General features: G+C 36.7%; 1 protein-coding gene across 2 annotated transcripts in view; it reads left to right on the top strand.

The window, feature by feature from the left end:
* The window catches only part of si:dkey-215k6.1 (transmembrane protein 132C), a 267,107-nt gene that overhangs the window by 71,709 nt on the left and 171,250 nt on the right, over positions 1–24,148 (top strand). For both annotated transcript variants that reach the window (XM_067407602.1, XM_067407603.1), the window contains one exon: positions 5,570–6,455. In XM_067407602.1, coding sequence (XP_067263703.1) covers positions 5,570–6,455 — 886 coding nt within the window. The remainder of the gene's footprint in view (positions 1–5,569; positions 6,456–24,148) is intronic.

Genomic DNA, 24,148 nt, shown 5'->3' with positions numbered 1-24,148 from the left:
TGTGTGTGTGCTTGTCTGTTGGAAGATCATTTTGCTTCATACTGGCTCTATCAGTACAGATCTAAAATTATAACGGGAAATAACTGTAAATTTAGGGTCTGATTCATTGAAGCATTTGGCACACTCAGTCTTTTTGGCAGACTGTTACATTTGATTGGCAGATTGATCTGATATGCTCCATCACAGACTTAACGGAAAATATGAACATGTGCTGAGGGATTTTACAATGATAGAGGTACCCTTAGAGAAAGGTGAAGTATTGACTCTATGCTTTAATTAAGCATGAGTGAGCACAGATGTGGTAGAGCTTCTGACTGTAGCCTAAATACCCCTTTCAAAAAAAAAAAAAAAAAAAAAAAAAAAAATGTTATTTGTACCAATCAGATTGCATCCTTAACGCTAAAGACCGCTCTGCTGTTAGCACTGGCATCGGTTAAGCGCGTTGGCAATTTGCAGGCCCTCTCTGTGAGCCCTGCATGCCTTGAATTTGGGCCTGGAGACTCGAAGGTTGTTCTCAAACCTAGGCATGGCTACGTTCCTAAGGTGCTCTCAACCCCGTGTAGAGCTCAGGTCATCTCGCTTTCTGCTCTTCCTCCCTCGGCGGACGAAAGAGAGCTGGAGCTACTCTGCCCAGTTAGGGCATTGAGGACCTATGTGGAGCGATCGCAGCCTTTCAGGCAGTCGGATCAGCTCTTTGTTTGTTTTGGTGGCCGTACCAAGGGGTCTCCGGTCTCAAACAGCGCCTTTCCCGTTGGATAGTGGACGCTATTAACCTGTGCTACTCCTCACTGGGTGCAGACTGCCCCATAGGAGTCAGGGCCCACTCCACTAGAGGAATGTCTTCCTCGTGGGCTTGGTCCAATGGAGTTTCCATTCAAGACATCTGTGAGGCGGCCGGCTGGTCTTCGCCGTCCACGTTTGTCAGATTCTATCATCTCGATGTCCCGACCTTGCAAGCTCGGGTTCTTTCAGTGTGATTTAGCGGCCTCTGGTGAGTTCAGCCTCACGCAACCCCAGGAATTATTTCCTTAAGTGTAACTAGGGTTCGATTAAGGCTTTGTCTTCTCGCTTGTCTTTTGGACCCCCTCCCATGTGTCCAAATTCAGGCTGTATCGTTCCCAGCCATGGCACGGCGTGGTTGAATTTGTTCCCCATACGCAGTACGAGTGAAGTATCGAAAGGGAATGTACTCGGTTACTAACGTAACCTCGGTTCCCTGAGATACGGAACGAGTACTGCGTCACTTGCCTTGTCACGAGGCTGCGGCTTCAGGGTCGTCGCTTCAGTCGATTACACTGAAATCCTATGGCGAAACGCCTGCTTATATAGCCCTATACCCCGCCCATTTCGGCGGGAATATTCACGCGCTTTATCGCCATAGGCCGCGCAGCTATGTATTTTTGGTGGTTGTCAGTATATTATGAAGGTACAAAACATATTTTAGTCCTTCAGTAGGTTGGTATATTAACATTATATCACTAAGTGAAATATCCTTTTTTTTTTCTTGTTTTTTTTTTTTTTTTTTTTACTGTAACTTTGTCCATAAAACCTAAAATGTTTCTACCATATTTTTACAGTATATTTCTGGCAAGCACAACAATAATTTGTTTTTTTTTCAGTGTACCAAATGTCTTTGTGTAGAGTTACTAATTAATTGTATACTAGAGTAGTACAAACTTTTTGACCTTTCAGACTTTGTTGCAACTCAAAGTTCTGGCTACTAGGGGGCTTTCACACTGGGCTAGTTTGCCACGGTCCGAACCCAGGCGCGATTGTTCCTGGTGCCCCCCACAGTGTTGGTCTGGTTTCACCCTCAAAGTGATTCTATCGAACCCTGGTGCGTTTGCGTTCATCTTACGTCATCACAGATATGCACGGTGCATGGTAGAAAACAGAACACAGGTCAGTAAATTGTTTTTTTTTAATTAATTTGGTGTTATCGTGTGCAACAGAATAAATGATACGTGAGTATACTATATGTGCGTCGCATGTAGACGGTTTTCCGCTGCTTGCAAACAGACTATTTTGAGGAGACAGCTGATTACCATTCATTTGCTCTGCATCTCCTCGGTCTGGAATGCCTGGATAGCAGTTGTCGAGAAAAGTTGTGGTCTTGCAGCTGAACAGTTTGGTGTCTGATCCTGTAGTTGTTCAGGGATGGGATTTTACTGAGGTCACAGTCCTGCTGTAGTACCATTCTGCCCTTGAGCAAGGCATTTAGCCCAGAGTTGCTCCTGTGGGACCTTTTGTGTTGGATAAAAATGTCCGCTAAATGACAGATTTCAATTTCAGTGATGACATGTTGACTTTTTGGGTCATGTTTTGAAAAGAGTTCAAATAAGTCATCCCTGAGCACAAAAAATGCCTTTCCATCATTGTTTTTACACCCTGACACTCACAAACAGACACACACTCAAAAAGGCACTTCAGTGGCGTATCCTGTCCAGTGGAGGTGGAAGCAGTTATGTGAATGTAAGCTAGAGGGGCTACAAATGATTCCTGTCTTTCAATTGGTAAAGCATGGTTTTAATAATGCCAAGGTTATGGGTTCAGCATAATGATAAAATGAATGCATTGTCACTTTTGTAAGGGTGGAACTCCTACAGCGGTTCAGACTGTAAGGTTTGCAGAGCAACTAAAGAAACTTCATCAGTAAGATGTTAGAATACTGTACATTTCTTGTCTATTACCACCCACTGCAACTTATACCAATGGCGGAAATAAGCGCAGTTATAATAGCAAAATATGTGGGAGAGCGTTGCTATAGTGTGACAATATTGTATTGCAATAGGGAGCACATTAATGTTAATACTAAATCAAAACTAGTTAGCACATCATTTGTAATTGAAAGGGTTTAATGACAATATCTGATTATGGTTACACTTAAAATGATTACAAAATAGATGTATGAGATGATAAAATCATATACCATTAATTGTACACAGCTTGTATGTAAAAAGTTACCTGAGAGATAGTTAAAGAGAGAGTGAAAGAGGAAGAGAGAGAGTGCGAGAGAGGGCCAGAGAGGGCCCAAGAAAAGAAGAGCATAAAAAAGAGACCAGAGCAACAGTTACAATCTTCTTTTATCCCTTCCTTGACCATGTGGCCAAAACTCAAATGTGAGACATTCAAACTGACCAATCAGAAGATTAAAACTTCCCCCACTGAACTAAAGGTGTGACCATTTGTAGACCCCCGATGTACACACATCTTGGCCTACAGGGCTTGATCACTATCAGCACCTTTGAGCCTTCCAAATGGCCCTTGTAGCAAGAGAGAGGGGGTTGAAACAGTAAAGCAAATGTCTTTGTTCATTTTAAAATATCTTTAGATATGTTCAGTTCTTACACTTTGGATAAAAGTAGGGTTGTAATGAGTCAAGCACACAGTATATGGATATATAACAGTTATTTTTTCTCACAATAACACACTGTATTGATACTTTAGGCTAGATCTTTTATTTATTTATATGAACATTTGTATTTAAATGATAATGAAAAGGCAGGCTGTTTAAAAAAGCAAAAATTGGCATTTCTCAACCAAAGAAGTACATAACCTGTTTGATGCCAGTTGTGCTGCTGCACTTTTTAAGGCTTGTGCACATTTTTGTGGTGCCATCAGCACATTTTGTGATGTCATTTTCACAGCTCCTGAGTAGTTATTTGCGGCTCAGCTCAAGTAGTAATGTTTTAAGTGTTGTGTTTCTGGGTGTTCTTGTGCCAACTGATCTGCCTTTAAGATCGCTATTGCTAGTTTTTAAAATGTGACAGTAAATTCTTTTTTATTGCTAAAAAAAAAAATCTAATTCAAATAAACACTGAAAAAAGTATCACGGTTTAACAAAAATATTAGACAGCACAATAGTGATCGACCGATATTGATTTTTTATAACCGATACCGATACCGATACCGATTATTTGCATGTTTATGTACCCGATAACCGATATGCAGAACCGATATTTATTTACTGTTATACTTCTGTTTTTGACAATTATTACAACAATAATGAGCTGAACAAACCATTTTATTTATAACAATCACTCCCTCCTTGCATACAAAAAAAACTTTATATTTATACACAAATAAATAGAGGGGTCTGAGTCCAAAAAATTAAAGTGCAATTAACTAAATAATGGTTATGTAGTAAATCAAATGATTATATAATCTAGGGTGTTTAAACGAGATAATCTTTTCAAAAATTTCATGCAGTGGCCGTGCTTGAGGCTTCCTGATCATCAACCCATTCAGGTGCTGAGCAATATGAACTTTTTTTTCCGAGACTATATAAAGTTAAACAGCACTTGTCAGTTGGCATTTTATGATCTAAATTTAATCTAACGTTAAATCATGAAATGCCAACTGACAAAGTGCTGTTTGACTATAACTTAATCAACCGCGATCGCGCATGGAGATAATAGATAATTAATTTCCACAAAGCGGTAGGCTATATTTATATGTGTAGTAGCGAAATAATTGTTATGTAGTAAATGATAATATAATCTAGTGTGTTTAAACAAGATAATCTTATCAAAAGTTTCATTCAGTGGTCGTGCTTAAGCCTCCTGATCATTCGTCAGTTGCTAAGCAATATGAACGAACTTTTTCTTCTAGACCAATGGTGAGCAAATACAACAGATAGAGAATTAAATTCAGCGCTTTTATTTTCAACATGCACTCATTCATGTCTGTTTTATTTAATTCATGTAGCCTAAAGTTACGTCTTTATTGGGGCAGGACATGACGAATTACACTACGTGACTCAATGAGTTCTTCTCAATTGTTTAGAAACATGCTGCATAAATTAACTATATCAGGAATTTATGTCTCAGATCTCATTTGTGCATATCTGTTATGTTAAATAAAGTTGATTAATTAAAGCAAACCAAGTAGAACATATACTTTACCTGTGCACTGAGTTGTTGTTGACTGATCTCCTCAGACGCCTGGCCTGCAATGGCGGAAATCTCAAAACGGCCACAAGATGGCGCCGTAAAATCTGCGAATCCGATATTACAAAACCGATACCCGATTATGGAAAAATGCTTAAATATCGGGAAAAATATATATATAACAGATATATTGGTCGATCACTACAGCACAACCATTTTCAACATTGATAATAAAAAATGTTGCTTGAGCACCAAATCAACATATTGGAATGATTTCTGAAGGATCATGTGACTGATGACTGAAGTAATGGCTGCTGAAAACTTATCTGTTATCACAAAAATAAATTACATAAAAAATGTAGTGTATATAGTAGTGTGACTGTGCATACATAACAATTTTCTCTCTTTTTTTTTTTTTTTTTTTTTTGCTGTACCATACCGTCAGTCAATGTTGCACTCAGAACATTGACTTACTCTCTCCACACACTTGTACAATTACCTTAATTATCTTAATTTAATTTGTTTCTTTGTAAATAAATGCTCTTGTTAAATGAGATAAAACAAAAACCAGGGGACACTTTAAATTATAACAGAAAGCAATTTTGACTTGTAATAACATCTGAAGTGTCTCTGAAATTAAATAAACATACAGATAAATCTCTTTCTCTTTGTCTCTGCAGTGTGTGAGAGCCGGGGTGGAGGTAGTGATCTCGTGCCCAGGTTCTCCTCATCCTTACCCACGTACCTCCCAGTGTCCTGCCAACTGCAAGGTGCAGAGTCATCCTTCTTTCTCCGGGAAGCCACACAGGAAGTGATGCGTAACGGGAGCTTGCAGACACGCAGCGAGCCTCTCTTTCTCCACTTGCCCGATGCTGGCCCTGCTCCCGTGCTGTCGGTCAACTGTAGCTATGGTAACCTCACTGCAGAGGCGCCAGTACCACCAGAGCTCCTCCAGGGAGCGCTTCCACGTTCCTTCCACACCTCTACACACCTCACGCTGGGCTGGAAGGTGAGAGCGCACCTGGTGAGCAGGAGGATAGGAGTTGATCGCCCTCAAATACAGGTGTTGTTTTACCTGGCAGGCCGCAGATGGGATGATGTGGATCCTCCTTCGGAACTACTCCCGTGTATCCGTGTCGTTGGGATCCGTGATCCAGGGGAAGGTTCCGTATCAACTGCCTGTCGACTGGAGGGAAACATGGGGATCTGTGTAGCCCAGCTTGACATCCCTACGACCTGGTTCAACGCACCTCCGCCACGCAGACGCACACAGGAACCCGTTCCCATCACGGTGGAGTTGCACTATTCCATCCTTCCCCCAGAGACCCTGGGAAAAGATTGCATAGCGGGTAGGGCGCAAGGAAAGTCTGGAGGGCAAGAAGGAGATATGCAGAGGATTGGGACGGTGACTCTCGCCACTGGAGACAACAAAGTGCCCAGAAACCGACTTAGGCTGGATGGAGACGTTGAGATTCTGGCGCCCCCCAGCCCAATTAAACAGGGACAGACTGTGGGATTTCAAGTACTAATGAATACTGCTGCCGCCACTGAGCAGTTCACACTGAGGTAGGACAAAATACATGCACACTCCTGTGTAAAGGTTGTATGTCTTGTGCTTATGTACTGTTCTCAGAAGGGGTGTAAAAATGCAGTTCTTAAGTTCAGATGACTGTAAAGGTAATCTAATTTCAAATTGGCCAATATATATCCAGTATTGACAGAATATTGGCCGATAACCAATATGGTATCACTATATTGTGCATCCTTATTAATGTTAAATGCAGTTTTAGTAGTCTTTGCTTTTTTTGGAAAGTCTAGTGCTGTGTTGATAGAGAGTATGAGTGGAGACGATGTAGGTGAGAAATGAAAGTGTGTGCAGCTCCATTGCAGATTCGTGTTGATCGCATTGTTACAAATGGTTTCAGGATGGCTTGTATGTGAACACTTTAAATCAGGTCCTTCTCCTTGATGGCCATTTTTCCTGATGGGGAGTTTAGCTCCAAGATGGCGACCCTTCAGGAGAATTGGACACCTCTGCTCTAAATTTACTCTGACCATCTTAGGCTACATCCACATTAATCCGGATATATATGAAAATGCAGTTTTCATTTTAAAGGGGTCATGACATGGATTTTCTTTATCACTTTAATATGTTCCTTGAGGTTCACTAAATAATGTTAATAAAGTTTTTTGCTAAAAAAAATAAAACAATTAAATATGCATAAAAACGATTATTTTCAACCCTCATTCTGACCGTCTGTCTTAAATGATCCATTTTTAAGGGACGGTTCCTTTAAAGCTTGTCAGTGAACGACCACTGTTATGATTGGCTAACTTCACTGCATAAGAAAACAGTATCAACGCCCACTCGCTGTTGAGCACAAGTTAGTGTTTCAATAACATAATCTGTATAAAACCATCATTCACAGACAAAGCATTATGAAATCATTTACTTACATTTTGTGATGCAGTCAGATCAGTTGGCTGCTTCATTTTTCAACAAAAGTTTCTTTGCAAACTTTCCATTACAGTATGCCTTGTTAACAAAACAAAATGCTCTGAACGAACATATATTTCTCGGGCACGATCCGGGATGGCATTTAAAATAAACCATCCACTTTTTTCCAATGCCTAGATTCTTCTGAAGTCTGTAGAGAGACGCAAATGAGCTGTTTAAACTGGACATGTTAAAGCTTTCTTCCACTCTTCCATTTGTCCTTTTGTCGACAGACTCAAGTGCGTGGAGTGTTAGAAACTTAATGCACATCTGTTTATTTAAACCAGACAGTGATTATAATGTGTTCTATTTGCTTTTGACACAACGCTCACATCCAATGTAGGCCAATGTCAGCTGTTAAGCAACTGAATGCCAATGGGCGGCACCCGGGGTTGCAATGATGTAAAACTATTCGTTTATGTCTTACACTGGAGGCAATCATATACATATATATTTGCCCGTGTGACGCCACAAATTGCACAATATCCAAACGAGCCATTTTTGGAGCTTGATTAAATAAACGCTTTGTAATGAGGAGGACATTTTAAACTATCAAATTTGCAGGATGTTTTAATGGTACAAAGACCTCTTATACAGTGGTGGTCAGAATTATTGGCACCCTTGGTAAATATCATCAAAGATGACTGTAAAAATAAATCTGCATTGTTTATCCTTTTGATCTTTAATTCATAATATTAGCAAAAATCAAACCTTTCATTGAAGGAAAAGAATTGAAAATGGGGGGGAAATCACATTGTGAAATGTTTTTCTCCAAAACACGTTGCCCACAATTATTGGCACCCCTAGAATTTTTTATGAGTAAAATATAAAAGTATAAAAGTATATTCCCATTCATATTTAAATTTTTTTGGCACACCAGGGTGATCATGAACATGAAATTGTCCAGCCATGACTTCCTGTTCCCCAGGAGTACAAATATGTGTAAATATGTGTAAATATAACAAACTATGTCCAGTTTAAACAGCTCATTTGCGTCTCTCTACAGACTTCAGAAGAATCTAGGCATTGGAAAAAAGTGGATGGTTTATTTTAAATGCCATCCCGGATCGTGCCCGAGAAATGTTTACCGGCCAAATTCCCGTAAACATTCATCACAGTGAGTAAAACCAAAGAATATATTTCTGACGTGCAGCAAAAGATTGTTGAGCTTCACAAATCGGACAATGGCTATAAGAAAAAAGCTAACACATTGAAAATCCCCATTTCCACCATCAGGGCAATAATTAAGAAGTTCCAATAAACTAAAGATGTTACAAATCTGCCTGGAAGAGGACGTGTGTCTAAATCGTCCTAATGCACGGTGAGGAGAGTTTGAGTGGCCAAAGACTCTCCAAAGATCACGGCTGGAGAATTGCAGAGATTAGTTGAGTCTTGAGTCTCAGAAAGCCTTAAAAAAATTATCAAACAGCACCTACATCCCCACAAGTTGTTCGGGAGGGTTTCAAGAAAAATCCAGAAACAAATCTCCAGCATATTCAGTTGTCAGACAAGACTGGAACTTCTAACGAACCCTAAAGAAAATGAGTGGAGTGAACTGAAGAGAAGAAGCACCAACATGGAGCTGGAATCTGAAGGATCTGGAGAGATTCTGTATGAAGGAATGTCTCTGATTTCTTGTCAGACTCATCAGGCGTTATAGAAGAAGACTCAGAGCTGTTATTTTGGCGAAAGGAGGTTGCAAAAAGTGTTTAATAAAAGGGTGCCAATAATTGTGGCCAACGTGTTTTGGAGAAAAACATTTATTTCATAATGTGACCCCCCCCCCCACACACACTTTTAATTCTTTTTCTTCAATGAAAGGTTAGATTTTTGCTAATTTTATGAATTAAAGATTAAAAGGATAAACAATGCAAATTTATTTTTATAGTCATCTTTGATTATATTTACCTAGGGTGCCAATAATTCTGACCACCACTGTATGTCAAAAGATCAAGGCAAATTTAATTTCTCATATCATGACCCCTCTAAAACACTCTCCGTCCACACTGGCGTTTTTAAGCGTTTCCAAAATTGCTCTTTCAAAATGTCTGGAAAGGGTTAAATCACCTTGCTGCCCTTGTGTAAAACTTTATAAAAGCTCAGTGAGATGATACCAAGAGGCAAAACATAATAATATTCTCACACTGTTTTTCTGGCATGATTATTTTAATACTAAAATATCCCACTACTCTCTGGTGCATTCAGGTTGTATGGTCATTCCATGTATGATCTAAAATGCAACTGTCAACATGTTTTGACGCAGGACAGCAGTTGCAAGTAAATGTTCTGTCATCTTTGCATCTTTAGCAACAATATGAAAGCAAATAGCAGGCAGAACAATGGCAGTACAACCACAGACATACAATAAACATCACATGAAAACACCATTTTCACATTCATCCACTTGGGTTAGAGTCTTCAAAGAACTCTGTTTTAACTGGACAACAATGTCTCAGTGTGGACGAAAAGCCAAAATGTAGAGAAAAAGATGCATTTTGAATGTGTCCGGATTAATGTGGACATAGCTTTAGCTCATTAAAACACACTTTTTCACTTTCACATTTATGTATGTACTTGTCCATTTCAGGTGACTATAAAGTATAAGTTTGGTGTAGTTTGAGGATTTTCATTGTCATTATAAGGTCATATCATTGTTAATTTCAAAGTTTGCTATATCATGGCAATCAAGCAGTCAGGGCAAATATTTACACCCATAGAACTCCCACAATTCAATGCTAACAATACACACTCATACAGTTTGGTGAACTTTAAAGTCACAGTTCACACACGAACACACTGCTGCTCGCTCACTCACTGGCAGCTTTTCATTCTGGAGGCCTTAGGGCTTTCCCAGACATATGATAGATTAGAGTTATTCATCAGCGTGCAGATAAAGCAGAGCTCCAGACTACCGCCGTACACGTCCCACCAGCTCCGCTCCTCTCTATCACTGCTGTTGAGTTTTATAATAGGCAATAATTAGTCTCCGCCATCAGGATGTAAGGATCATTAAAATGGATGAAGGAGCACTACGTTGAGGTTGTTTCAGGGAGTATAACAACCGAGTCTCTCATATAATCACTGATAAGACTTTAGGTGCATATTTACATCCGTACACAGTCATTATTACTGATTTAGGAGGGCAATGTGCTTGGTTTACTACTTAAGTTTTGTTTTTTTTAAGTCTGTGTGATGCCATCTCGTTGTATTTATGTCTGGGATTGCGATTATCTGCAGTAAAGTAGCTATGGATAACGTCTCTCCTATCTCAATTAACTTCCGTCAGCAGAGAGACAGATGCATGCTGGCAGAGGAAGATGCTATTGTTTCTGCTAGTTGAACAATGCTGCGACATCAAAGCCACTCCTGCTGGTGTGGTTTGGGTCTATAAAAGATGTGTGATGTCTTTCATTTCGCCACCTGCTATCTGTTTAGATGGAGAAAATCAAAATGTTTTCCTCCTACCGATGATGGGAAAAGTCTGCCAGTCGTTGTTTGTTTGTCTAGAAAATCACAAATTTCTGCCCTCATTGTTGCAGAGGAGGAGATTGAAATAGCTAAAAACAGCTTCATTTGTTCCCTCCAAAATCAAAACCGAGTTTGTATAGTTGGTATTTTTCCTTGTTTGTCTGTCATACACAACAGAGGTCTTTGAAAAAGCGCACCTTTACAGATGTTTGAATCGACCTTACCAAGATAAAACTTTTATATATTCTCTGTCTTCTGTCACACAGTCTAGACATAGTTTATAGAGTCAGGATCAGTGGTTCTCAACCTCGGGGGCCTCAACAGACTTTCAGTTAAAAATCATTAAAAATTAAAAATCAAGATATTTCTTAGTATTTGGTTATTTTTTTAATAAGAAAATTACATCTTTTCATTTAATACAAGCTTGAAAATATTGAAATCAAAAAGTTGAGAATGTTCTATACTGAGACGATACACATGTTGGTTTTTGAATAAAGGCAAATGTGATCTGACTAACTTAGAATATTTAGATTTCTTTTGGTTAATATAAGCACATCTACCGGCTTGTTTACAGTACATCAGTCTCCTTGTATTGCGACAAGCTGTTAGACAAAAAAAAATAAAAACATTCACACAGGCACACAGAAACTCAGTCAAATGGGCAGATGGGTAATTTTGTTTTGCGCGTTTAGGAGGAAGTTATGAGTTTAGATGAATTAGAACATCTCATTTGATCACAGTTTTGGAAATAATTCTTCTGTCTGTCCTGTTTTATCATGTGTGCAACACAGCTGTCAAACAATGTTTCAAAAGGAAACATTTACACATTGTAATGTGATGCTTGGTGAACAAAACAGTACATTTTTCCTCAGATGATTTGCCACATTTTTCCAATTTTAGTACTTGTTCTCAAATCAGTAAGCACAAGTGTCTAAACTGTTTTGCATAGCCTACTATTTGAGAGATTTGCACAGGTTTTCACCCAATTTGCAAGGCTAGGTTCATTTATTTTAAGAACTTCAACTACAGAGGAGACAGACAGACAGACAGAAACATAACCACAAAAACATACTGTTTTCGACAGAACAGTGTGATTATAGGATAAAACAGTGTAATAATAGTTGCACAATCAAACTTTTTTTTTTTTTGGCAGATGTTGTTTGCACCCTATTTAAAGGTACAATATGTAAAATTTTTGCAGTAAAATATCCAAAAACCACTAGGCTAGTGTTATATATTTTGTCCAGCTGATTACTAACAATATCTCTAATGTTTTCAACTACTTGTAAATCATGAGAAAATTCCCATTCTAGACAGTGACACGGGGCAGTGCAGTCGCCTGTCAATGATGTCAGTTACCTTTGTTACCGCCTTTACTGACGTAGAAACCACATGACAACAGTGCCGTGGACAAATGCGGAAGTAGTGTCTAGCGTCCAGCAAACCACTAGCTTGCTTCAAGCAGTTCCTTATTTACTTCTTGCACGTTTTATGGTGGATTGTGTTACTTATTTATGGAACATAATTACTGTTTACCATCTGCCGCTGGTTCTGTCGACAAGGACAGCTCCTGTAAACTCATGACCGGAAAAGCGGAAGCGGCGCCGGCGGCTGTGTCATAATAAAAGTCCCGCTGCTCGTGAGGCGTGTGTTGATCAATCGCTCCAGCTCGTCTTTCAGCTCCCGCAACACTCGGTCCTGCTCTGCTTCATACTACAGTAACGTTAATAATCGCATCCATGAACATGAGTTCTTCCAGACTCCAATCCCTATTCTTTTGCACCGTCCGTTGAGATGGAGACCACATGTCCCAAGTTTCCGCTCTAAAACTTGGCGTCATCAAACTACGCCTTTGTTTTGAATAGGCTTCTAGCGACCTCTAGCGGAAAAAAAATATCACAAATTGTACCTTTAAGTAATGGTGAATACTATTAGCATTTTGCAATACTTTCAATATTAATGATAATAAGAAATGTTGAGCTTCAAATCAGTTTATTAGAATGATTTCTAAAGGATCATGTGACACTGACGACTGAAGTTATGATGTTGAAAATTCAGCTTTGCCATCACAGGAATAAATTACATTTTAATATATATTAAAATAAAAAACAGTAATTTTCACAAATTTTTTACTGTATTTTTGATCGGAGACATGCAGCCATAAGACTTTCAAAGTGTTGTAACAACACAAAACTTGAACGGTAGAGCATATACAGTATAGTATAGTATTAAATATAGCATATAGTGTAGTATATTGGTAACACTTTACAATATGTTTTTATTTTTTAACATGAACTAACAATGAGTGATATATTCTTACAGCGTGTTAATGTTCCTTCAGAGTCCATTAACTAATGTTACCGGATGCAACTGTTGATTTTAAAAAACTTTTAGTCAGTAAATGTTGAACTTAACATTTAGTAAGATTAATAAATGCTGTACAAGTGTTCATCTTAACTTCTTGCTAGCTAATGTAGTTAACGAACGAGTCCTTATTGTAAAGTGTTACCGTTATATATAGCTCAACTCCATATCATGTTAAGCACGTGTCTGTATGCCTCATTCCTCTTTTATCTGCTATGCCTTAACTGTTCCTCTCTCTCCACCCCACTCTTGTTTTCTCTCTTCTTTCACATCTTAAAAAACAATCTGCATTTTCATTCTCCCTGACTGCGTAACACAATCAAAGGACTTTGGATTGGATGTGTTTTAGATTTCATCTGCTTGTACACTTTGTCCATGGTTAACAAATCAGAATGTAATAAGAAAACTAAATTTAAGAAAAATATTCAGGGATTTGTCAAGAGTTTCGTAATCAGTACTATCTGGAATACACAATTACTTTTAAACTGAAAAACATGTTTCTGTGCTTTTTCTCAGGTGATTGGTGTGGGGAGTAAACATGTAAACAAATTTATTAAAGTACAATTTGCATGACATTGTTTTTGCATAGATCTGTGCAAACAGTGTCACCAACTGATGTGCCCAGTGTGCAAAGTTTGTGATGTGTCAGGGACTGTTTACTCAAAAATAAAATTTTAATGTAAATCATTTACTCACACTGATGTAATTCCAAACATTATGACTTTCTTCTCAAGTGGAACACAAAAAATAAGCTATTAGGAAAGTCATTGGAGTCCAAAGAACATTGTATAGAGGAAAAAAAAATCACAAACATTTTTCAAAATATGTTCTTTTGTGTTTCACCTTTTTTGTATCCTGATTGCACAGTGTTATTGGGAGTAGCAGAAAACAGGCTTCATCTTGATCTGCTGGGATTCTGTAGATCAGTACATCAGCAATGCAAATTTTAATGACAGGTTGATCAATGAGAGAATTTTTTACATCAGCATTAAGTGCCAAAGACATTTCTAGTGCTAGTATTGCAATGCTAAGTCCACAAAGCTACAAATCTTATGCATCCTCACAGAGCTCTGCTTTAGCTAAAACAAAAGCCACTATAGCATGCACATGCACACACCGAAGATGTACTAATCCGGACATTTACTTTATACTGCCTCTGAACCTCACACAAACCTGTTGACATTAGGGTTGTGCCGATGGACGATATCATCGTGATGCACGCCCCCGCCCCGCTCCACTGCGAGTCTTGCGAGTTGACACCATAGACTGTAAAAAAAATACATAACTAATCCTATTCTCTTCTATAGACTATAGTTAACCTAAAATCTTTGCTCTGTAAATTAAATTGAGAATATAACAAATGCATATATGCTATTTTAAACACTGTAGTCTATGCCAGAGACGTGACGTGTGTTAGTCTGTGAAAATACCGTGTCAGGCATTTGATCTTGACATTGTTAGAATCTTGTCTTTTTACATGTCACTGTACATTTAACTTAAAATATTTAATTTTGTACAAGAAAACCCTTATTAATGAATTATTAGCAGCCTCGGTCTAGTGTCTCGGGAGATCGTGCTCATTGTTACATAGCTATGTAGCTATACTGCACTGAAGCGGCAGTGTAAGATATAAAGATATAAAGATTTTAAGAGATATATTAAAATAAAAAGTGCTTAAAAGTACACAACTCTTCTTAAGTGGGAGAAAGCTACTTTTTCCCCTTACGTGCAACCTATTGGAAAGCGCGGATGAGTCATTAGTTGGGAAATAAAATAAATTAAGTAATAAAGTAAAATAACAAAATTATAGGTTTTAAGTAGAAAATAGTATTTATGTAAAGAGATATATTAAAATAAAAAGTGCACAAGTGGAAGAAAGCTACTTTTTCCCCCCTCACGTGCAACCTATTGGAATGAATCATTAGTTAGGAAATAAAATAAATAAAGTAATAAAGTAAAATAACAAATAATAATTATATAATAACAAAATATTTAAATAATAATCAAATTAAAAAATATTTTCATCACTTGAAATAGAGTAAACATTAACTGAAATAAAATGAAATATAACAAAATTAAACTAGTTGCCAAGGCAAATTTTCATTTAAAGCTGAAGTACTAAAATTACTAAATGTATAAAACTAAAATTACTAAAACTGTAACTTAAATGAAAATAAAATCTAATTCAATACATTAACAAAAAATATATATAATAGTATATATTAATGATAGTAAAATAACACTGATTTAAACCCAACACGCACATGTACTTAACTCTCTATATGGATGTACTATAGGCTTTTATTGTTTTTAGTAATATTTATTTATTTATTTATCAGAAATATTTTAATTATATTATAATATGTTATTATATATATAGTAATATTTATTTATATTTAACATATTTTTCATTTTTAGAATAAAAAGCAAAACTGTAGTCTTTAAGAATAATTTTTCCAACTTTTTGTCAGATTTAAATGTCCCCAAAATGTTGCTAAATACACAAACAAACACAAACACACACACACACACACACACACACACACTGGCTGGCTGGTCCCCACAATGTAGGTGAAGTCAGGTTTATATTACATCGTGGGGACACACACACACACACATATTTAATAAGGGATGATTTCGCTCGCCATTGTGCTAATGTCTGTCGTCCGGTGTCCCACAGTGCATCAGTGCTGCGGCTGCCTACTAGTGGGGCCTAATGTTCAAGCGCTCACCACTTTACCTCCATAAATCTCGCTTTCTCTCTTACTTTTTTTTCTCTCCAATAGTGCGTCTTCTCTCTCATCCTCATTAGCCAACTCTAAAATATTCATTTGAACAGACACTGAGCATCATTAGTCCCTGTTAGGAGACATGATGTATAAGAGGAGGAAAAAGACTCAGACCTACAGGATCTCAAGGGAATTGGTCTTAATGAAAATGAAATCCTACTCAGAATTTTTTTCTTTTGTTCTGCTCAGCCATACACAAGCAATTTCATTGATGTGTATATATATCTGTATGTGTGTGTGTGGTTGGGATGACCCGTTCATCCATTTAGATCTACAGAAAGCACTTCGTTCTCTCTCTCTCTCTAAATGTGTGTGTCTGTGTAGTTAAGCTGGCCTGTAGACATGATAAGTACAGGACTGCTGGGTAATTACGTTCAACAGGAGAGGTGATAGGAAGCTAAACGTGTGTATGCGCATGATTGCATTAAACTGCGATGTAGATGGAGGGTCATGAGCACTTGTGGCTTCCCACCTGTGCTGGAGCTTGTCTTATTACCCGTCTGGTCTCATTTCGTATAGTTCTAATCTCAAAAGCACTTAGCGTGGCGCTTTCAAACACAGAGGGCAAGGCCTATATAGAGAGAGAATGTCTGCAACAATCTCTCCTGTAACTCTATTTTTTTTCTCTCTCTCTCTAACAAACACAAACACATATCGAGCTCCCAGTAGAGGCTTGGAGCTTATTTCTTGATCTAGCTGACTTCTGATAGCAGCATTGAGTGGGTTCAGTATAAACTTATGGAAAGGTAAGCGGTCCATGAGGGCCCATGTACCATTCATTCAGAGGTAAAAACCCCTTTGATCTCATTCCCTGAAGACCTGCAGTATCTAAATCTTGTCACAAGTCAATTATGTGGATGTTTTTTTTTAAAAAGCTCTCTAACTGCAATTCTAATGGCAATAATTTAATGCTTAATAATTGTTCACCCAAAGAATATCGACTAGCCTCTCAGAACCGACGCACCTTTTCACTGACTGGAGAGCTGATTCTTGAGATAATAGACTACACGAAACAAACCACCAAAATAAATTAGTTAGTAAATCAGTAATGTTATACTTTACGATAAGGTTCGAATGGTTAACATTATTTAGTTAATGTTGTATCATGAACAACCAATGCACATTTTTTCAGCATGTATTAATCTAAATTACTTTGTAAATATACTACGGATGTGCACTTCGACTAATCTGACAGTCATTTAAACAGAAGTTTTGTAACCGACTTGTCGACTAGTCTAAAGTAAGAAACCCCCTAAAGACTTGTGTGTATATATGATCCATTTGAAACAATGAATCAAACAGTCAAATCCCATAATTAATGCCACTAAAATAGGTCATAAATTATGCCAGTTTGACATGTCACAGCTTACATAAAACTTTTCAGTTTTTTTCTAATTCAAAATAGAAATCGCATCGCTTGTCTTTAGAGCGGTTGTTTCTAGAGCTGGGACAATACATCGAATCTTGATTCATGATACAAAGAATCTGGAATGATTCTGATATTTTCCAGTGTATTGCGGTTCTCTCTCAAATCGATTCTGAGCTTAGTTTTTAACAGCAGATGACACTACTATACTTGCTTTAAAAACACTAGTACACTGCCTGCTTCCAGTTCCTTTACACACACCACTTAAACCGAAAATATTCATTCATAAAGTTCCAAAAGGTTGAAGTGAATTACAAATCTTTTGTCAAAAAAGCATTCTGAGCCTAGGTGCAAGTATATTTAACCACTTACATGACTCAGCTGAATGTACGAGCGCTGTCCCGCACTCGTCTTCGTGAGCATTTGAGAGTGTGTGGTTAAAAACTAGCCTAGAGCGCCATCTGCTGTTAAATCTAAGCTCAGAATCGATTCAAGAGAGAAAATATTAGGATTGATCCAGATTCATTGTATCGTTCAAGAATCGATGTATTGTCCCAGCCCTAGCTGTTTCTGAGCTCGCCTCGACTGACGCAAAGAAAACGCATGGTAGATCTGAGGGAAAATTAAATGAGTACCTCTTAAGGTATTATTTTCCCCAGTGTTTTATTTTAATGTGTTATTTAAAATGCTTTAAATATAAATGTATCAAAGTTCAGGGCTCAAGGAAGCAGGGTGAACCGTCGAACTATAAACGTAAGTTTTTATTGACAAAATCAATAAAACGAAGTAAACAACAGGTGCATCTTGGCCGACTGCCGCACATACATAAACAAAACACAGCTTAAATGTCCCAAGCCTGGTCCTCTCTCATTCCCCACTGTCATTACTCCTCCTTTTATCCTTCCAGACTCGCTCTGTTTACACGGCTCTAACAGTAACAGTAATATTAAAACGAAAGTAATTTCAATGATAAAATGTTGTGTATTTTTCCACCATGTAATCAGCTATTTTTTTTGTGTCGACTAGTAGCAGCTGTACCGTTTTGTCGACTAGTCATGCACATCCCTAAAATATACTATTGTTCACTAATAATTTGTTTGTTCACATTATCTCAGTGGTTCCCAAAACCAAAACTAAAAACACTGTCTCCTCTTGGAGTACATCAGAAATAGAACGGGGCATCAGTTTACTGTTGTTTCGTGCTGTGCCATATCTAATGTAGACAGCAACACTGATTATAATGGGTTCTATTTGCTTTTGTCGTGCTTCTTGTGTCTACTGTAGACACGTTGTTTTGATAGTTATGAGTTTGAAGTAGATTCATTGTCGGCTTTACATTTACCTGGCACTGGTAGTCCTTTCACAAACCTGTCCATGCTGAGTGCAGAATCATGCATCATTCATTTATATTTTTACATGGCTCTCTGCAATACTCAATTCTGATTCTTCAATCGCACCATTTAGTGATCTGTAATTGCACGACAATAACTCTTACAACTGATAACAGACCGCTCAAGCTGGTATTGCAAGTCATCTTGAGGTAATACAATTTGTCAAGTTTATATTTTGTGTTCAATTATTTACTTATCTGGCTAGTAGCCACATAATAAGTGAGATAATTTGGGATAATACAATGTTAAAATGTACACTTCCATTCAAAGGTTTGTGGTCAGGTATGATTATTATTGAAAGAAATGAATTCTTTTATTCAGCATTTATTGCATTAAAATTATCAAAAGTGTCAGTAAAGAGTAATTTCTGAAGGATCATGTGTCTCAATGGCTGCTGAAAAGTTAGTTTGGACTTTGGCACCAGCACCCTGTGGGTCGCAAAAAGGGGTAAAAGGCACAGAATGTGCAGACTGACAACCTTACTTCCACACCAATTACAAAAAAGATTGGGCTTGATTTTTGTTGCATTTGTTTTGAACAAACAGAACAGCAGGCTTAATTTGCCGTGAGGGTCTCCTACTCAAATTAATTGAGTGGTGTGAGAGGAAAAAAATTCATCATCAAATCAATAGGCTAAGAACAAGTATGCATGTAAAGCTGGCAGAAAACACAGATTTCATTCCTGCAGTTGAAAGTAAGTCAGGAGAGACAGTTAATGAAGGCGCATAGGCACTCTGGAACAATCTCTAGTCAAAAGCATCCTATCCGCACATGGTTTCTACCTTCAGAGGGCCTAAAGGAACATCTTGACCCATTGAACAGTTTCTGTCAGACATGTGCCCTGGCAGTTAACCTCAAAAAAAGACAAAATAATGATGCTGTATAAAGCCTGCAACACAGACAGGCCTGCCTGCCAAAAGAAAACAGACTGTGCTCGTATCGCACACAAAAAGTGGTAGAAACACAACTTGTTGCCAAATCCGTACAGCACATAAATTAGAGAGGCATTTTTTTCCCACACTGGACAAACCATCAGGAGTTTAAGCTGAAATCAAATAATCTCCAGACTGTATGAAACCTCAGAAAGTACTAAGTTTAGTTGCACTATTAAAAAACCCCAACAACAACTGAAGTTTATAGGGCTGGGTTGAAAATATTGATTTCTTCATTTTAATAATTTCTCATATTGATGAACTGATATTGATTCTTATATGATTTATTAGTCTTGGCTGTTTTCAGTTTATACAAGAACTAAACCACTAAAACCTCACTATTATTTGTAGTGTGCCTCTTTTTCAACATTTTGTTACTTTGGATATGAAACATTCTGTCAAATTTTATTATGAAATTCGAATGTACGAATTACGAATGTAGTTTTGGCGCTTTTTAATGTGGTGTGACATCGCTGTTGCCGCCTCAGTTCAAGCAAAGCAGCAGCTCAAAGTGCATGTGAACTGATAATTTCTTCATCTGTACTACTAGTTATAGGATAGAAATAAACATGAATGAACATTAGAAGATGTGCCGAAATGTACAGTAGAACTTTTCCTAGGGAAATAGAAAAAAATCTTCATGTACTGTGCCTGATATATCCAAATGAATTGATATCGAATCAAATTGAATTGAGATCAGATTTAATCGAATCGCAAGCTTGTAAATTGAAATTGAATTGAATCGAATATCCAGCCCTGTAAGTTTTGCTGGTTTTATCTGGTTAAAGCTGGTATTATCACCCAGCTGAGTTAGTTTAGCTGATAATAGGGTTGGTCTTAGAGTAAATTATGGACTAATGATTATATTGGTATACTACTTTTCATGAGAATAGACCTTAAACATGTGGCTTTGAGAGGCTTGAGTTTGTGTACCTGTAAGTGTGAGCTGAATATTATATTCCAAAAATACGATAGGGCGATATTTCACCTACACACGATGGTCTGGTGACTTCTGCTGTCCTGCCTGACAAGCAAACGCTAGCATGATTTGTTGTTTCTGGCCCTTTGGGAAAAAAAAAAAAAAAATGTTCCACCTCTTTTAATCCTGTGGTGTAATATTGAATAATTTCTTTGTAGCATTTGTTCCAACTGTAACAGTTTTATTAAGAAATAGAAAATAACTATCAGTACCACAGAATTATGACCAACATCAAAGCGTGAGATAGCTATAGCACACGGAGGAAATTAATTTAAGTATTTTTTTTTTGTTTTGTTTTATTTCATTATTTTTAAATTAATTTTGTTAAAACTGTAGTTATAATAGCTATGTTCAAAGCATTGTTTCCCGCGTTTTTAATTCCTGTGTAAATGCATTTATGCTGCTTGTCTGTGTAAATGCACATTTTTGTGATTTTATGCTGCTTCAGAGTTGGTTTCTGTGCCACTTTTTCTGTGTAAACATGCCTTTAGTGGGACTCTGTAGCACACACACAGTGCAGAAGGGTCTCTGTACTTGGAGAAGGTCAAGATAACGAAGATGTTTTAAGAGCTCTGCAACCACTATCTGATACTGACTAAAGCCCTGTGATCCCCAGTATCTCTCTCTCTCTCTCTAGTATCTCTTGCTGTTTCTTCTCTCACTGACCCTCTGTGCTCTTCTCTCCGTTTCCTCCTCTCACACACCAACATACAGAGTCACAGAGTACTTTTAAGGATGTACACGGCAACACATGCATGAAATATGTATTTTTGTTTTTTCATAATGACAAAAAATCTAAACATTCTTACAATATTATATTAAGAAAATTATATTGAATAAGAAAATATTTTTTTTTTTTTCAGAATATAACTTGAATTTTGGTATTTTTTTCTTACCATTGGCATATTCAAGTATTTCTTTATAAGGTTTATTGAGGTTTATTTTATTTATAAACTAACATATTTTGGTAATATGTATTTGCAATATGTCCTTTTTTTTTTTACTTTTTCTTGTTTCAGAGTATAACAAATATCAAAACATTCTTACAATATTATATTAATTAAATTAATTCAATAAGAAAATACATTTATATTATATAATTTTTCAGATTATAACTTGAATTCTGATAATTTGAATTCTGAAAATTTCTTACCATTGATATTATTTATTTATTTATTAGGATTATTAAGGTTCATTTTATATATAAACCTCAACCTATTTTTAGTACATTTCTGTTTAAAACAAGAAAAATCTACATATTTCAAGATATATTCTGAGAAAGTCTTCATAACTTTTTTTCCTCTGTACCTTTTTGTCCCATACTCAGAAAGAGTATTTTTAAGGTTATGTATTGCAAGAAATATTTATTTTGCCTTGTTTTATAGTAAAACTCCCGTAAAAATTCTTATAGTAAAATGAATATGCTATATAAGAAAAAAAAATATTTAAATAAAATATAATAAAATATATTTATTTCTACTTTTAAACTCACTATATTTCCTTAAACAAGACAAATATACTAATATTTACATTTTTATGGGAAACAAAACACTGATTTAAAAAATGATCCACTGTACAGTGCAAAGGTGTCAAACTTATTTTAAGACATTTTACTAATTGTTACTGATTATTTAATTTGTTAAACCTTGAATTGACTTATTTATTACTGCTTTAAAGCGAATTGTTGTGAAACAAAGAGGCACCAGAGGCCTTTAGATTACATATGAAATTGGGATTGTCAGTCAAACAACAGTATATAGATGTTTATCTGTAATAAACCATGTGAAGCCAAACATTAACATGAAGTTAGGAATAAAAAAGGCACCTTGCATCTAATTTCAATTGCAGGCCTGCTTCTCAGTCTACTGAATCTGTCTGCTTAGATTTCTGTCCATCTCTGTCTATCAATCTGACTGTTTTGCATGTCATACTGGTTAGCAGATTTGAGTCTATTTATTGCACGTGGCAGGACCATTCATCGAGAGCGAGACAGCCATCACATCCATCAGTGTGACGATCAGAGCCTGGAAGAGTAGTAGTCGACGCATGCAAGCTCCTGTCGGCCCCCTTGTTTATTCGAGAGTGCGATGACAGCAGAGATTCTGTGGTTTGACTAATCCTGTAACTGACAAGAGATCCTTAACTAGTCGTAACCGAAAGGAGGCTGCCAGTACTTTTCTGCTCCTGATTTTTCTCAGAGCTGTGTGGGACAGGCTTGATTCAGCTCTGTTTTAACCTAGGTTTGTTTTAACCTTAGTTTAGTCCAGCTCTGCTTTAACCTAAAGGGTAAAAATGTACTTGTTTTTCCTGCTCTAAACCCTTGACACTTGGAACCAGGGCTGTGTAACCTGTCAAACCATCTGAGTGCACTCCTGTGAGCTCCTGAGCTTTATGAATGTGTGTGTGTGGAAAGTGAATGAATCCGTTCCGGTCATCCCTTTCTTTTCCAGCCACGCTCTGTCACTCTGTACAATGAAATTTCACCCCTCTTCTAAGTGCAAGTGCACAGGTAACAGATCTAAGTGTGTGTGAGCATCAGCTTGCTGTAAGTCCCAGCTAGGCTGCTTGAGCGAAGTTACATGATTTGGCCTGGAGTGAGGAACACTTTTTGGTTTTCTGTTTTTTTCCCCCTCCTTCTAGGATCATTCTGATATTATCCATCACAACCATAAGACATGTGAATACAGGGGTTTTCAAACTTGGGTCCCCCAGTAATAAAAAAAAAATAAAAAAAAAAAAAAAAAAAAAAAACAGTTTATTTAGAAAATATATATTTTAGGTTCTGGACTGAAATCCTAGTTATTACATTTAATATTAATTGTGAAAAAAGTAAAATTATTGTAATTTTTTCCAGATAATATTTTAATATTTATAATAATTTCTTTGGCTTTCATACAGTGACAAATAAAAGCAATTATTTAATTTTCAAAAATACAGTAAAATAGTAATATTGTTAAATAATATTACAAATTAAATAACTGTTTTCTTTTTAAATATATTTTAAGATGTGATGTAATCCTGTGATAGCAAAGCTGAATTACTCCAGTCTTCAGTTCAGTGTCACATGATCCTTCAGAAATCATGATGAAAATATACTGATTTGGTGCTCAAGAAACATTTCTAATTATTCAAAGATTATTATTTCCTATTATTGAAGAAAAAAAAAAAATATATATTTTTTGTTTGTTTTTGTATATATATATATATATATATACTTAAAATATAATCTAAAAAATATTAACTTAAAAAAGTATAAACTTATATATATATATATATATATATATATATATATATATATATATATATATATATATATATATTAAATTTATTTAGCTTGGAGTGACAAATAAAATAAAAATAGCTGCCATTGTATGCCAATGAAGGGGATCGTCATCAGTGTTTGGCAGTAACGCGTTACTGTAACGCATTACTTTTTAAATAAATTAATTCCGTTACCATTACCATATGGTGCG

This window comes from Chanodichthys erythropterus, chromosome 13 (genome assembly GCF_024489055.1).
Source record: "Chanodichthys erythropterus isolate Z2021 chromosome 13, ASM2448905v1, whole genome shotgun sequence".
Classification (NCBI taxonomy): Eukaryota; Metazoa; Chordata; class Actinopteri; order Cypriniformes; family Xenocyprididae; genus Chanodichthys; species Chanodichthys erythropterus.
The sequence above is the reverse complement of the archived record's forward strand: the minus strand, read 5'-3'. Positions and strand labels throughout refer to the sequence as shown.